Source organism: Phacochoerus africanus, chromosome 16, assembly GCF_016906955.1.
Source record: "Phacochoerus africanus isolate WHEZ1 chromosome 16, ROS_Pafr_v1, whole genome shotgun sequence".
In the NCBI taxonomy this organism is placed as follows: domain Eukaryota; kingdom Metazoa; phylum Chordata; class Mammalia; order Artiodactyla; family Suidae; genus Phacochoerus; species Phacochoerus africanus.
Window position 1 is genome coordinate 6,753,213 of NC_062559.1, and position 16,787 is coordinate 6,769,999.

Genomic DNA, 16,787 nt, shown 5'->3' on the forward strand with positions numbered 1-16,787 from the left:
CCTCCTTAGATCAGATCCAGAGCCCCACATCAGGAAACCACAGACCACCCGGTGTTCACGGTGCTGTAGCCTGTGGAACCCTTTCATCTTGGGTGGTGAGGAAGGGCGAGGCATGGGAAACAGGAGGCAGCAACAGATGCCAGGATGCTTAGGTGCTGCTTCTATTTTTATTGAATGCCTGTGCTCAAAAGCATCTCTTCTGCCTCATCGTCCCCGCTAAAAATGAGAGGTCTAGCTTCTCAAGTCAACAGAGGTTTTCATGGCCAATCACACCCAATAATATCTTCTTTCCATAGAATAATATGTAGGAAGAGAAGTGAGGGAAATATGATTTCTTCAACTCTCAGAGGCAGAATGGAACGTATTCAAGATGTTACCCGTGACCACAACTCGGCTTCACAGGACATAAAAACTTGCCCACTGACGAGACCGTGACAGGGGGTCTCCATTTACGCCTCCCCTTCTGGACAAAGGACTACAGCCCCAAGTCCCAGAAACAGGACCTCCCCTTGAAGAAGAGGGAGGCTCCCATCAGAGTCCATCCTTGGGGGTGGCTGAATCCTGTGCCTTCTCTCTGTGCCTTTGATGCTCTTTCTTAGCAACCACAGGAGTCTTTCTAGAAACTTGAGGGTAAAGATTGTGGGCAGAGTATCCCATTAGAAAAAGGTCCTGCTGCCAAAATTATGCACAGCGATGGGTTTGCGGGTGGTGGGTTTTTTGAGGTGCCCCTGGCTTTCTGAGATATGCTCCAAAGAGATCAGCAACCATCTCTCCCGGAAGGCAGTTGGCCCAGGAAATGAACATTTTTTCTTTACCAGGGCTTTTTTTTTTTTTTTTTCTTTTTCATGTTAATGAATCGTGGAAACACCCTGCCAGAGCTGAGGTCACCCTTTACTTCTCTTTCTTAGCCTCATGGGCGGCACGTGGAAGTTCCCAGGCTAGAGATCAAATCCGAGCCACAGCTGCAGCAGCACTGGATCCTTAACTGACTGTGTCAGGCAGGGGATGGAACGTGCACCTCCTGAGACAATGCTGGATCCTTAACCTGCTGCACCACAAAGGGAACTCCTAAGATAGCCTCGATTTTCTCATCCATGTGGCCACCTTGCCCCATTGCTCAGTTACAGCTCAGTCTATGGCCGAAAAAAACAGTGTCTACTGAGTTTTTGTTTATTAGTTAGTTGGTTTTTGTATATATATATATTTTTTTCTTTTTATGGCTGCACCTGTGGCATATGGAAGTTCCTGGTCTAGGAAATGAATCGGAGCTGTAGCTGGTAGGTCTACGCCACAGCAAGGCTGGATCCGAGCTGCATCTTCGACCTATGCTGCAGCCTGCGGCAATGCTGGATTTTTAACCCACTGATCGAGGCCAGGGATCCAACCCCTGTCCTCATGGACGCTAGGTTGGGTTCTTTATCTGCTGAGCCACAGCAGGAACTCCTCTTTTGAGTTTTTTGGGGGAACCCTCTTTGCTATTTTGTAGCACGAGATGCAGTTAGAAATGAAAAGTATTTTCAAACCTACTAAGACCAAAGTAAACTTTCGGAACAAATTAGATTCTTTATAAAGCAAAACGCAAATATTTACTTAAGTAGATAAAGTTAACCGACCTTCAGTCCTGGAATACTTTTCAAAATGTAACCGCACAATGATCATGCATTTATGGGAGATAAAGTTGAATTTTGCAGTCCTGGAACTGGGACAGTCTCTTCGCCAGACAATTTTGATGTGGAAGATTAAAGTACTTGTGTTTGAAGCACATCCCTCTTCCTCTGGCGGAAGCCTGGGTCAGAGATACTCGTTTAAATGGATGCTGCTTCATTCAAGCAGAGCGTTTCGTTAAAAGCATAAAGGCAGAGAGCCAGCTCTAAAATCAGCAGGACTCCTCGATTTGTATGGTTCAGAGCTCCTCTCCAGATGAAAATAAAAGGGAGCAGGAAGCCTGAAATGACACCTTACTCAAAGTTCTAATCCCGCAATTGATTTTTGGAGAAAAGAGTGGCAACTATTCGGGGAGCTCTTAACACAAGTACACACATTGTCATAATTCTGAATTGTCAGGAAACTTTAGGACATATTGGCCAAATTGCAAAACTGAAGGTAACATATTGACCCAGAGCTAAGAACTAAAAGATTACCCATAAAACCATCATTTTAAGAAGGGCTCCAGAGCAGACACAGGAAATATCAAGGGCATTTCATTTTTATAACGTGTAGGATCACTAAATACTTCAGAAACCACCATAAAAAGGGAAAAGCAAAAATGTTTGTGTAAGGAAAACATTCCGTATTAAATCTACTTAAATGCTTTTAGTGGATAAAGAGGCCAACAAGAAACGAGCAAAGACTTCTATTTAGACTTTCAAACGCCTTTGACAAGCTTTCTTACCAAATTTAGTCATAGGGACTCATAGACTGCTTTATCATGTAAAAGAAACAGTTCGCAAGACAGAAACACCATGCCTGAAAAGAGGCTCAGGCTGAGATCATAAATGGTTGGAAGAGGGAGCAGAGTGAAATCCATATAACCAAAAATAGCATTTAGCTCCTCTAAGTAAAGCAATTCCCAAACTGATAAGAAAACCTTGAAAGATGTAAGATTGCCTGACAGAGCAAGAAAAAAGGTAAATGGGTTTTAATTCAAGGGATTTTATTTCAGAACACAAATCTAAATCTGAAACATATAATAAGGCAAATACGCGTTAGTGAGTTTCCAGTTATCTGTCATAAACCAAGGAAAAGGCCGAGGTCATAGGAAAAGGAGTCATTAGAGTGGGTACAGTTGTCAGCCGCGCTGCAGATGGAGCCCAAAGGCTAACATGATACCGTGGAAGATGGGTTATCACACGATGGGATTAATAACTATCTCACTTTGTACCCAGGACTGTGCTGCAAGCTTCCTTTGCAACACGGCTATGAATTAGGCACCATTATCTCTACGTAGCCACAAGGAGACTGAGGATAGGGAAGCTTAGAACATCACCCCCAAGTAACGTGGCTAGCACGTGGTTGAGCCAGGACCCGAAGATGTCTTCGTCCATAATCTACATAGTCTTAGAAAGACAATAGGAAACCAAGGAGAAAAAAGTGGAAAAGACAGAGAGAGGGGCAGATGATGAAAATAAAAATAATGATAGTAGGATGTGCGTGTGGAGAGGGAGAGAGAGAGAGACTTATCTGTGTCCATCTCTACTTTTCTCCCCAAGAGTCTCCTAAATCCAGAATATGATGTGCATCTTTGCTTCTCGGACCCCAGAAGGCATCTGAAAAAGCACACTCAAGGAGTGAGCAGATTTACACGGTGGAACAATGAATACTCAGAGGAAGTGTGATCTAAGCCTGCCAACATGAAGGACAGAGATGGGAATGCTCTTGAGTCTTTTTGTGCACCTACTATGCCGGGGGGGTTGCACTAGTTTTTAACCTGTTCTCTCACATCCCTTTTTTGTTATCCCCATTCAACCCGGAGGAGGCAAGGTTTGGGAAGCATTAATTACCTTGTGACCATCCCAAATCAAGCACCTATCAAAGCACAAAGCAAAAATTTAGACTCTGGAGACGCTTTCTATTTCACTGAAGATTAAGGAAAAGAAAAATATTTTCTGAATGCATCGTATGTGTTTTCCCTACAAAGAACTGGATGAAAATAGATTTCAGAATCATCTGTGCAAATTTATAGATAGATGCTCATAACAGTCAAATTAGGGACATGCAGGCATATCTACAGTTCTAAATTTAACTGCCCATGGGACCATGATCTGATTTTTCTGTGACCTCTCCTCTGATGTTTTTGTAAACAATGATACTAGATCAATAGGCTTAGATCTACTTCGGAAGTCAATTCTGGCAGAAACAGAACCATCAACCAGGAGCTGTGAGTGCAGCGCTACTGCCCACAGTTAGTGGTGTGGTCTCAGGCTGGTTTTATGACCTGCTGAATCTGGACCATCTGATCTTCAGGTTCAGCATGCTATGGAATCCTCAAGACCTGGGGGGGGGGGCTGACCTACTGGATGCCTTCCAAATCTCCCTGTTCCACAATTTCTCCTTAGAAGCACTTTGACTGACTGGTAAAATGACTGACTGATTTAAAAAATCATTATTACAGATCATTTTTTTTTTACTTTTAATGCTCTTATTCATTTGTTTCTATTTCATTTCACTAATTTTCTAGTTTTAGTATATCCTTTGCAGCTCCTTTCTGCGTTTATTTTCTCTAACCTCTTTAGTTGAATGCTTTGATCATTATTTATCACTCTGACTTCTCTTCAAATGAATTTAAGTTTACACATTTCCTTTACTGCTTGAGCAATATATTTCCAAAAAAAAAAACTATTTAGTATTACAGATCATTTTAATTATTCTGCACAGCCAAAATCAAATCCCAGATCCACAGCCCCGGCCCAGAAAGGCTTTCAGGCACATCTAGATGTCCTGGGCCCTCAGCCAACCATTAATCTGTGGGCGCTCCATGGAGCCTTTACACAATTAGAAAAACAGATCTGTCAGAACAATTACAAGAGTAATGATGAGTGTCAAAGCTAAGGAGAAATTATTGTTACTATTTTTTATTTAATGATTTTTTTTTCATTACAGCTGGTTTACAGTGTTCTGTCAATTTTCTACTCTACGGCATGGTGACCCAGTTATACATACATGTATACATGCTTTTTTTCTCCCATCATCATGCTCCATCATAAGTGACCAGACATGGTTCCCAGGGCTACACAGCAGGATCTCATTGCTAATCCATTCCAAAGGCAATCGTCTGCATCTATTAACCCCAAGCTCCCCATCCATCCCACTCCCTCTCCCTCCCCCTTGGCAACCACAGGTCTATTCTCCAAGTCCATGATTTTCTTTTCTGTGGAAAGATTCACTTCTGCTGTATATTAGATTCCAGATATAAGTGATATCATATGTATTTGTCTTTTTCTGACTTACTTCACTCAGTATGAGTCTCTAGTTCCTTCCATGTTGCTGCAAATGGCATTATGTTGTTCTTTTTTACAGCTGAGTAGTATTCCATTGTGTATATATACCACATCTTCTTAATCCTGCTACCTTGGAAATGTTAGCAAAGGGAAATCTGAGGACAGAAATGTCTAGGAGAGTGTAGGTCATTTCTGGGCAGGGGAAGGTAGGAGATGTGGGAAAAGGGAGTGGGTGTGTCTTATGTGAGAAGGGTTTTTAGGCGAGTGATAAGTAAGGAAGACAGTATAGTTGATGACATCATGGACTAGCAGGGACTAGATTGCTTGAGTGAAAACCCGGCTTTATCACTGATGAGCTTCCTGACATTGAATTCCTTTGGCCTCAATTTCCTCACTTGTATGGTAGGTGTAATAAGAGTCCACATACTTCATTAGATGGTGCTAGGCTGGGACTAAGTGAGTTAAATGCATAAAGTCCTTACGAGCTTTTGCCATTATTGTTGGCGTTATTAAGCACGTGGAAGACTGAGAATTCAGCTCTTCTGGCGCTGGAGGAGGAAAGTGACTAAGACAAGCCTCACAGTGTGTTCCCTCTGTAACTTCTCCCACTGGGCTGGAGACTTTTTTTCTTTCTTTCTTTCTTTGTCTTTTTTTTTTTTTTTTGGTCATTTTTTAGGGCCACACCCATGGCATATAGAAGTTCCCAGGCTAGGAGTCGAATCGGAGCTGCAGCTGCCAGCTGCCACAGATCCAAGCCGCATCTGTGACCTACACCACAGTTCATGGCAACGCCCGGATCCTTAACCCACTGAGTGAGGGCTGGGATCGAACATGCATTCTCATGGTATTAGTCTGGTGTGTAACCGCTGAGCCACAACAGGAACTCCTGGAGCCTGGTTGGTTTTATATAGGCTACATTATTGAAGTTGTAAAAGTATCTATTCCCCTTCTCCCTCTCAGGGAAAAGACACATCTCACATGCATTCCTAGTTTGTGACACACATGTGACAACTCAGCCTAAAAACTCCAGACGACATAGGAATACGCCTCAGTCTCCTTTTGACTGACTCGAGCGATCTGGCTGGCTTTCTAGGGTCTGGTTTGTGATACACACCTTGAACTTAGAGTTACTGACGCCACCGCCCAGCCTGTCTTGTCATCTCCATTTCTGTGAGGTTTGAATGTGAAGGAAAAAGAAACTGGATTTTTTGTGTTTCTCTGCCTCCCCACCCACCTCTGCTTCTCTAAGGCAAGGAAAAGGCAGAAGGAAAGAACCAAAGGGAAGCAAAGCCAGAGAAAGAGAGCTCTCCTGGTGACTTGACAGCTTTGTCCTGCCTGAACCTTCCGGACAGTCAGGCTTCTCTCTCTCAGTCACACCCACAGCTACAACACCTGGCAGAAGAGGCACTGGACGCAGGTTTGTTAAATTTAACTGAGGGGGGGGGGATGATGGGAAATGAGTCCACATTCCTTAGACCCACCCACCCACAACCCCACCCTATTCCTCCTCCCTAACCACACAAACCTCTGTGGGGCATTCCCCTGGATGATAAAAAAGAACACAGGTGGACACTGACAAATAGAAAGCCTGAGAACGCTCCTCAAAAAAGAGCCCTAATAGCCCAAATCGAGCTGTTTGCCCTCCTTCTCGTTCTTGCATCAAATTTACCGACTGCCCGTGGCCCAGCTTTCTTGCACTTGCACTTGCACTAGCTCCACTGATGACACGCAGTGACTCAGAGTCCCTAAGACGAAATCATGGTGCAGCTGACAATTGAAATTCATGGGAGCAGACACAAGGAAATAAAAAGAAAATCGCATTAATAACGATCGGAAAACTCAAACGTCCTCCTCCAGGGGACATGGCCTTGAATTCTTACCACCTCGGGTTCCCTGACCCTGGAGGTTTATAACAATTGCAGCCAACCTACATGCTGTCAATGTTTTCCAAATGTTGCCTGCAATGAGTGCCCGGATCATGCTTAGAAAGAGACTGTGTTCCGACAGCAGATCTGGCACGTGCTGCTACCTCTGAAGGACAAGTTGGAGCAGATACACAGCCTCGCTTGTTCTCACGCTGACAGAGTGTTATTAAGAATGTCAGGACATATTGTTCCTGACGTGTCCAGCAAGGCCCTTCCGCTCACCATCGCCTCCTGCCCAAGTGGCTGCCTCAGTGTCAGGCCCAGATATGGGTCTCTATTTAAGGCTAAATCAATATGGATTGACTGATGCCAGGGACCTTTTAACCTTATATGGGGTCTTGGGAAGCTCTGGATTCAGCCTCAGGAATGCAGACTCGGTTCCTAACTTTGCAGGAGCTGTTAAGCCCTTCATCCTGCCCCTCCCCGGCGTTCGCTTTTCCTCTTTAAAAATCATGCTATCATATGAGATGACGGCTAAGATCCCCAACTGTGCTACGTTCTCGGGATTCTGGGTCACACCACATAAAGCACCTCAGAAGTGGCACAGTAGGGCAGGCAAGAGGAAAGAGAAGCAGAGCCTAAAGCCACAATGCCTGCTTGGGGAGCGGGGGCCAAGGTGGATTAATACGGTAGCTGTATAGGACCCAGAAAATAAGTGGAGCCCGAAGAGAGGGAATTCTTTGGAGGTGGAGGTCAGGATCCATGCATTGTAAAGAAAGGCCCTAAGGGAGCGCCTGCAGCAGAAGCACAGTGGAAACGAATCTAACTAGTGTCCATGAGGATGCGGGTTCGATCCCTGGCCTCGTTAAGGATCTGGCATTGTGGTGAGCAGTGGTGTAGGTCGCAGACATGGCTCAGATCTAGGGTTGCTGTGGCTGCGGTGTAGGCCGGCAGCTGTAGCTCCGATTGGACCCCTAGCCTGGGAACCTCCATATGCCGATGGGAAAGATCACGCTGAGAAAACAGCTATAGGAAATCTAGTCCAGGAGGCAGGAAAAAAGTGCACCATTTTTCAGAACAAGTTAATAAGATGTCCCTCATGGGGAGAGGCCCGGGATTGGACCTGTAAAGCCTCCCGGCTCTGGGCAGCCCTTCTCCCTCCCACCCTCTAAGCTCCACCCAGCCCCTTCTTCCTCAGCAGAGCCAGAGGATCCACAGCCCGCACACGCTCCCTTCCCCTGTTTCTTCTCTACAGGCGCCTCTGGGCAGCCGGTGCATGGACAGCCCCAGCAATGCCACCATGCCCTGTGGCTTTCTCCTTCAGGGCTTTGCTGAGTTCCCACATCTGAGGCCTGCGCTCTTCCTGCTGCTGTTGGCGGTGCACCTGGCCACCCTGAGTGGGAACCTGCTCATCCTGGTGGCCGTGGCCTCGGTGCCCAGCAGGCCACCCATGCTACTCTTCCTGTGCCAGCTGTCAGCCATCGAGCTCTGCTACACGCTGGTGGTGGTGCCCCGCTCTCTGGCAGACCTGGCCTCTCCAAGTCTTGGCCTAGGGAGCCCCATCTCCTTCCTGGGCTGCGCTGTTCAGATGCAGATGTTCGTGGGGCTGGGTGGCTCCGAGTGCTTCCTACTGGCTGCCATGGCTTATGACCGGTATGTGGCCATCTGCCACCCGCTGCGTTATGCAGCTGTAGTGACCCCCGGGCTGTGTGCACGGCTGGCCCTGGTCTGCTGCCTCGGGGGACTGGCGGTGTCCGTGGGGCTCACGGTGGCTGTTTTTCACCTGCCTTTCTGCGGCTCCCGCCTGCTAGTGCATTTCTTCTGCGACATCACGGCGCTGCTGCACTTGGCCTGCACGCGGAGCTACGCGGAGGAGCTGCCCCTGCTGGGGGCCTGCCTGGTGTTGGTGCTGCTGCCCTCGGTCCTCATCCTGGCCTCCTACGGTGCCATCGCCGCCGCCCTGCGCCGCCTGCACTCCCGGCAGGGCCGGCGCAAGGCCGCCTCCACCTGCGCCTCGCACCTGGCTGTCACCTTCCTCCACTACGGCTGCGCCACCTTCATGTACGTGCGGCCCAAGGCCAGCTACTCGCCGCGGCAGGACCGCACACTGGCTCTTGTCTACACCAACGTCACGCCGCTGCTCTACCCGCTCATCTACAGCCTGCGCAACCGCGAGATCACTACCGCCATCCGCAGGGTGCTGGGGCGGTGGCGGCCCTGCCCAGCCCAGGGTCAGGGTGTGTGTGAGCCTTGACAGCAGGCAGAGACCCGGCCGGAGCAGGCAGCTCTGCTCCCTGAAGCTTCCCCTATCTGGACGAGTCTGCATCGGGAACGCCCCCGGGGACCTCAAGAACTGGATACAGGAAAGAGAATCTGGAAAAGGATCCACAGAAAGCGAGTCTCTGGGCGGTGGCCCCATCCTCCGCCCCTCCCTTGAAGAAGAGCCAAAGACAGTGTGGACTAGAACCCTAGACCTCCATTCAGGGGCTCGATGAGCTCTTGCTGAGCTCTTGCCATGTACTAGGCCTGGGCAAGGCGGTGGGCTTGTAGTGGCAAGGGCAGCACAACGCCTGCCTCAGGGAGCTTAGAGAAGGCAAAGAAGGGCAGATGTGGGGAGCAAAGAGGACATGGATGGAGTGGCTTAGGCCAGACTTGTCAAGGGAAGAGGGAGTCAAGGAAAGCTGCCTGGGGGACAAAGGTGGCTCATGGAGAACTGTGGGCTGGGGAGAGGGCGACCAGGTGAAGAGTCAAGAACGCCCCAAATGGAGGGTGAGTGGGGAGTGGGGGTCGGACCTCAAGATTCCAGGCGTGATGTAGGGGAGGCTGGTGGCGCCCGATGCCCTGGTCCTGCCCCCATGCCCAGCGGTTGCGGATACTGCGCCCACTAAGCCAGGTTTTGCGGGGACGACCCTGCATACCCGGAGACTGCCTGCTGTACAAGCCCCGCCGGGCTGGCGCTCCTAGAGGCGGAGGGTCGGCCTTTTCAACCCAACCAGGAGGTAGAATTAAGTCTTCTCTCGGAAGTGTATGGTCGAGCTAAAGGTGACGACCACTAAGGGTCATCTGACATTGTGATTGGTTAATAATCCCAGGACAAAATCACTGCGCAAGCGTAAGACGGCTGCACAGATGTTTGATATAAAAGCTTGGGCGGAGTGTGCTGTAGAAGGGGCTGCAAAGGACCCACATGGCTTCCTTACAACAGGTATGGTGGCCCTCACGCCACTGTTTCTGGCCAGCGCTGCACCGTCCTGGGAATTGGCCAAGATGATCGAGGCCAGGGAAAAGGAGCAAAAGAAGCAACAAAAATGTTAAGAAAATATTGCAAAAGCTAAATGACTAAAAAAAGATTGAAGGAATGAACAGGCTCTGCAACTGGAAGAAAATAGTTTGGAAAATTATGCAGCTTTGGAAGGACCATTAAGGTTCTTTTCCGGACCTTGTGACAGGATTATGCAGTGAACGAAGTCTGAGCATATGGAAGAATCATGTTGGTTCTCACCTGTACTATAGCATCTTGTAGGCTTTGGTGTGGAAGTCTCTTGACAGGTATTGTAAATTGGCATTTACGCTACCAAGTCTTTTTTAGTCATTTGCCTTTTTGCAGCTTAAGTACTAAAATGAAAGCATCCTGTGGATAAAAATGACTTGAGAATGTGAACTCTATTCAAACCATGGCTGAAAATTATCAGGTGTTCTGGACAAAGGAAGTTAAAAATGTAAAAATCAGAACTGTCCTGAGATAAAAAGTGTGTGCTTTAGCTGAAAAGAGATACAGTATATGATTTACCTCTTTTATCGTAATTGTTTATTTCTTGGAATAGAATCATTTCTGGCTTTCTCAGAGCAAAATAATATTCAATGAATATTTCTATTTCCTGCATTTTTCTCATTTCGGCTTTTGAGATACTGGCAATTATTAAATGTTCTGCATTTTTTTCAATCTAATTTTACACAGACTTTCTCTTATTATCTTAACTAGGTAGAATAACACTGGATATAACAATTTTTGTACTTATGAACGCTGCCATTTTCCCAGAAGTGACTTGCTGAGTAGAGTAACACTGTGATTTAAAGCTTGCAGTAAAAAGGCCAAACTTTGTAGTACCTTAGAACCAGCTTACTCTCCCTTGGGCTAAGTACAAGTGTGAAGTAGTTAAAATGTCTGATCAGGAGTTCCCACCGTGGCTCAGTGGTTAACAATCTCAACTAGCATCCATGAGGATGCGGATCCCCGGCCTCGCTCGGTGGGTTAAGGATCCGGCGCTGCTGGGAGCTGTGGTGTAGGTCGCAGACGTGGCTTGGATCCAGCATTGCTGTGGCTGTGGTGTAGGCCGGCGGCTACAGCTCCGATTAGACCCCTAGCCTGGGAACTTCCATGTGCTGTGGGTGCAAACCTGAAAAAGACAAAAACAAACAAACAAAAAACCCCACATCCTCTGGATACTAGTTGGATTCTGAACCTGCTGAGCCACAACAGGAACTCCTAAGTGACTTTTTTAAAAAACTGCCTGTTCCTCCAAACAGAATATAAAGCCTATGAAAATTGTCTGCTTTACTCACCATGACCTTCCCTGGGCCTAAAGGGTGTTTGTCATGTAGTAGCTCCTCACTACTGAATAGCAGTAAATTGTTAAAGAAATGAGTGAACACATGTTATGTTATAAGAGCATTTACATATAAACACACACAGAGTATCATGTGTGTATTAGCATGTGTGTGTGCTTCTGCATGTCCTAAAATTTTACATGCGTGCGCACACACACACACACACACACACACTGGCAAGCATATTAAGAGTCTGGGGAACTGGGGAGGGGGCAGATTTTACTTTTCTTGACTACTTTCCTTAAATACACGTATGCACTATTTATTTAACAAGTGCTTCCAAATAAAAATAAATGCTAGGCGGGGAAAAAAGAATGCAGAGAGGAGTGGTTTTTTTTTTTTTTTTCCTAAAAGAGCAATTAAAACATAGAAGAAAATGTGAGAGAGCATGGTGTCATGGAAACCAAGGAAAGAGAGTTTCCAGGATGGAGTGAGCAACAGTGCCAAAGGAGACGCCTGTTTCTGAAATAATAACGATACTGAAGACAAAGATGAATTTAGAGGGATGATGCCTAATCCAGCCCAATGAGCGTCAAGCTCACCTGTACCAACCTCAGCAAAGCATGTGCAAAGGGCCAGCAGCCAGGCACCCACCACACCCACTTCCAGAAGTGCTGTCTATAGCCGGAGATCATACAAGGACTGCCTGGCCCCAGCCAGTTCCGAAGAAACGTGGAGAACCAGCTCAAATCATGTTTAATCACCTGCCAGAGTAGAAAGTAACATTGGCTTTGTTTTAAATGCTGAAATCTTAAACACCGTTTCAAGACCTGTACCTGTGATTTGTTTTCCTCCAGGATGGTAAGGTGGCAGACACAGAGACAACTTCCTTTGAGAGAAGAGTTTGTTTAGTTCTAGCGAGAGAAGGGGGCAGGCCACACCACACGGGGCCCATGGGGAAGCAACGGGCCAGTCGGGAGGCAGAAGGACAGAGGGGAGAGCGTGGCTGTCAGCCACTATTGTGGTTTCTGAGGGAGTAATGGATGCGGCAGCGTAGGAGACCCTGAGGCTGCTTCGGATGGGATAGTTTGAATAATTGCTAGGCTCTGGGCCACAGGAGTGGTCTCTAGCTGTCCAGTCTAGTGGACCTGGCCCTGGGGTGACAGGGCAGGGGAGATGGTGGCTTGGTGCCTGAGTGTTAGACAAAGGAGATCATTGCGATGCGGGCTTTGGAATCATTGGTTTGCCTGTGAAAACTGTCCTCAGATGGAATTTGGTTGGTGAGGTCTAGGAATTAGCCAGCTCTGGGAAGAATGGTCTGTTCCCCACCAGCAAGGCCTCCAATATGTCAAAACATCATACAGTATAGAGGGTTTTAAAAACATGATGATTTTGTTTTATTTCACAAGGGACTGAAATAACATGATACTGAAGCCAGAGGCTTCATCAGACTCTACAGATGATACACGAGACAGTGTGTGTGGAACAAAATATTTCTTTAGCCTTTCAACAGGACCTTCATAGATTCTTTTACATACATAGCTATCTTTGTTTTCTTCTTTTTCTTCTTCTTCTTTTTTTTTTTTTTTTTTGTCTTTTTGCCATTTCTTGGGCTGCTCCCACGGCACATGGAGGTTCCCAGGCTAGGGGTCTAATCAGAGCTCTAGCCGCTGGCCTACACCTCAGCCACAGGAACTCAGGATCCGAGCCACATCTGCAACCTACACCACAGCTCACGGCAACGCCGGATCCTTAACCCACTGAGCAAAGCCAGGGATCGAACCTGCAACCTCATGGTTCCTAGTCGGATTCGTTAACCACTGAGCCACGACAAGAACTCCAGTACGTAGCTATCTTTGTACAGCAGATCCCATCACGGCAAGTACCCCAGTTGCTGCGGCTGAAAGGAAGTGCTACATGGGGATGCAGTCCGCCCCTCCCAGATTCTTCTCTCCACCACCTCCTCGTACCTGTCCACACTCATTTCTTTGCTCTGAGCCTCTCAGTCCCTTTGGCTCCTGACTTCTCCCATTCGTCAGTTGCTCCAAGCTCCCCTGCTTCCCTTCAAAACCAAGATCTCTCGGACTCAGTCTTTAATTACTGGAACCAACGCTCTCAACTCCCATTGTCTCTGCGTTCTATACACCCCACCTGACAAATCTTAATACTCCCCTCACTTCTCACATAATTTGTGAGAGTGCAGTACTGTTGGTGTCAGTGCCACTGGAATTTCATCAGGTCTGACCTCAGCTGGAAATTATCCTCCACCCAGCAATACCCCGAGATCACAGCTTCCTCACTTAGCTGAACCCTATAATCACCTGGAGAACTTTAAAAATACTGATTTTTAAAGTTACCAAGGGGGAGGGGAAGGGAGTGGGATGGACCAGGAGTTTGGGGTTAGTAGCTGCACACGATTGCTCTTGAAGTGGGTAAGCATTGAGATCCTGCTGTGTAGCACAGGGAACTAGTCACTTGTGATGGAACACGATGGAGGATAATGTGAGAAAAAGAGTGTGTGTGTGTGTGTGTGTGTGTGTGTGTGTGCGCGCGCGCTTATGACTGGGTCCCTCGGCTGTACAGCAGAAATTGACAGAACATTGTAAATCAACTATAATTAAAAAATTAAAACAAGTGAATAAAAGAATAAATAAATAAATAGAAATACTGATGTCTGGCCCGAACCCTAGAGATTTAGACTGAATTGGTCTTGGTCAAGTTCAGGCATTGGAGTATTTTTTTTTTTTTAATGATTTTTATTTTTTTTTTCCATTATAGCTGGTTTACAGTATTCTGTCAATTTTCTACTGTACAGCAAATTGACCCAGTCACGCATACACACATACATTTTTTTTTTCCCACATTATCCTCCATCCTGCCCCATCACAAGTGACTAGATATAGTTCCCAGGGCCAGACAGCATCGGGATTTTTAAAAGCTCCCATTAGATGCTTCTGAGGGGCGGCCTTCTCTCTCAGTAACACCTACCCTTCACCATGGAAAAGGTTGACATCCTCCTCCTTAAATGTCATCCTTCCACTTGGGCTTCAGATTCCATCTTTACCCGTCTCCCTCAGAGTTTTACATCGTTTACTGCTATTTCTGGAGCAGGTAGCTTAAGCTCAGGCACACAGACTCCTTTACGATAGAAAAGTTCCAATGACTTGGATGACACAGGTCCTTTTCCTTGAAGTGGAACGTTCCCAATGAGGTGGTGGCAACTAGATTGCTAAAAACAAGCGGTTTCCAGTCAATAAAGCCCTCCCCAGGTGGGGGAGGTAAAGGGATGAGCTGGTTAGAAGGGGGCAGAGGGAGGGAACTAGAATAGAACAGAGTCCTCCAGAAAAGATTTTTTTTTAAAAAGAAGTAAACATGGAAGATTCTTATTAAATCTTCAGTGAAATTTCCCTACCAATGAGACAGTTTCCTGCATCTAAACTAAGCCCCGTGCAACAGGCACATGAAAAGCAGCTCAGTATCTCTAACCATCAGGGACATGCAAATCACTGAGTCCTCACCTCACACTTGTCTGAATGGCTATTATCAAAAAGACAACAAAGAACACGTGTTGGCAAAAAGGTGGAAAAAAAGGAACCCTCTTGCACTGTTGGTGGGAGTGTAAACTGGTGCAACCACTATGGAAAACACTAAAGAAATGCCTCGAGAAATTAGTAATAGAGGGAGTTCCCTTCCTGGCGCAGTGGAAATGAACCTGACTAGGATCCATGAGGAGGACGATTCCATCCCTGCCTCGATCTGTGGGTTAGGGATCCGGCCTTGCCATGGGCTGTGGTGTAGGTCACAGACTCGGCTCGGATCTGGTGTGGCGGGGGTGTAGGCCAGCAGCTACAGCTCCGATTAGACCCCTAGCCTGGGAATTTCCATATGCCGAGGGTGAGGCCCTAAAAAGACAAAAGACCAAAACAAAACAAAAAGTTTCCTGGGCTGGAATCTGCCCTCTCCAGCTCCACAGAATAAGACCTCAAAAGTTTGCTACGCTTATAGCAAAGCTTGAGCATCAGTTCTAACCAGAGACACTTCTAAAAAGGTATTTCCAAAACATCTCTTCCAAAATTCCAAAGGCGGCACAAAACACTTCGGTTTGAGGCAGAGAAGTGCTGGAACAGCTTGTATTTTGCAAGAGAGAAAACTAAGAAAATTTTGAGTTTACAAGGCTCAACAGGATGGAAGTAAATGTGTGAGGGGGAAAAAATTTCTATTTGGAATCTTGGTTTGACTAGAACCTTTCTTCTAAAATGTTGAAAGTATTTTAAACAAAAATACCTATTGGTTGAGGGCTCACATGGTCTAGACATTGTGCTGGGGGCTTCACATGGATTCTCTCCTTTGATTCTCACCAGAGCCCCGTGAGGCGGACACTCTCATTCTCTCCCTTTTACACGTGGAGAAACTGAGGCAAAAGACACTTGCCCAGGGCCATCAATGCACAGCGTGGGGAGCCAGGATGCTAAAGTCAGCATTTGGGGTTAGGCACCTACACCCTTAGCCACTAGGCTTTGCTGCCTCCGGCCACGAGGTGTTCTGCTAAGTAGGTAAGACCACCTCTGCTACGGAGAGTGCGTTTGACACTTTGAAAATTTGAACGTCTTGGGGAAAAGGTCCCAGCCAGAAAGAGATTCCCAGCTTGCAGACCACCAGCTCTCACATCTCTTCTGTTCTGGAAACTAAGAAGCACTGGCTCCTTGAACATCCTGAATGCTCAGGGTATAAGCAGAAAATGACTTTATTCCTTTTCGCCTCCATACCCTCGAGCCTGCACTGCGGAGCACCCGGCATCTAAATCCACAATACAGAGATGGAGGCAGGACGGCCCAAGAGTGAGAAGACGTGCTCACCCTCTCCCACAAACACATCAAAAAACACATCTGCACGTAAAACGATGCCCACGGAACATCCACTGAATGCCGGCAGAAGAACCCAAACCTGCAAAAAGGGCAAGACACTCTTGACATAACAGGATAGAAGAAAAGGAAAAAAGAGAAAAGGAATCAGGATGGGACTAGCACTCCCATGAGGGAGCCGGGAAGGAGAAAAGGAACTCACACCCTGGGAAGCCACCTGACCAATGGAAAGATCAGCCGAGTCGGAGGGATCCCCAAGATGCCGAGAAAAGCACAGCAGCAGGTCTGAGAACCAAAAAGCAGAGAGATGCACAGAGCACCTGAACCACTGGCACAGACGCCACAGCCCGAGATGCTCGGGTGGGGGCTGGGCGCTGAGACTTGGGCTCTGGAGGTCAGTCCCTGGGAGCTGGCTGGGGTCCGAGGTGAGGAGACAGCCTCAGGAACTAGGGAGCAGTGCGCCACGGCAGGGGGAAGTGGTACACTAAGGGCTGGGGTGGGGAAAGCCAGGGCACAGGGAACCTGGGAGAAGGTCAGGACCCCCAGGAGAGACAAGAGGCCATTGTTGGGGAGGG

General features: G+C 47.3%; 2 protein-coding genes across 2 annotated transcripts; both read left to right on the forward strand.

Annotated features, from left to right (window-relative positions):
• The first annotated feature begins 8,078 nt into the window (after positions 1-8,078).
• On the forward strand, positions 8,079-9,056 carry LOC125117766 (olfactory receptor 10AC1-like). Its single transcript, XM_047763856.1, has one exon. It carries the CDS (start codon positions 8,079-8,081, stop codon positions 9,054-9,056), a length of 978 nt encoding a protein of 325 aa, XP_047619812.1.
• A 361-nt stretch (positions 9,057-9,417) lies between these two features.
• On the forward strand, positions 9,418-10,117 carry LOC125117758 (small integral membrane protein 15-like). Its single transcript, XM_047763849.1, has one exon. The coding sequence runs from the start codon at positions 9,932-9,934 to the stop codon at positions 10,115-10,117; it is 186 nt and encodes a 61-aa protein (XP_047619805.1). The 5' UTR covers positions 9,418-9,931.
• The last annotated feature ends 6,670 nt before the right edge of the window (positions 10,118-16,787 follow it).

Bases quoted from the DNA above. Each gene is read 5' to 3' on its own strand.
- LOC125117766 (XM_047763856.1), top strand. From the start codon at position 8,079: ATGGACAGCCCCAGCAATGCCACCATGCCCTGTGGCTTTCTCCTTCAG.
- LOC125117758 (XM_047763849.1), top strand. From the start codon at position 9,932: ATGTTTGATATAAAAGCTTGGGCGGAGTGTGCTGTAGAAGGGGCTGCA.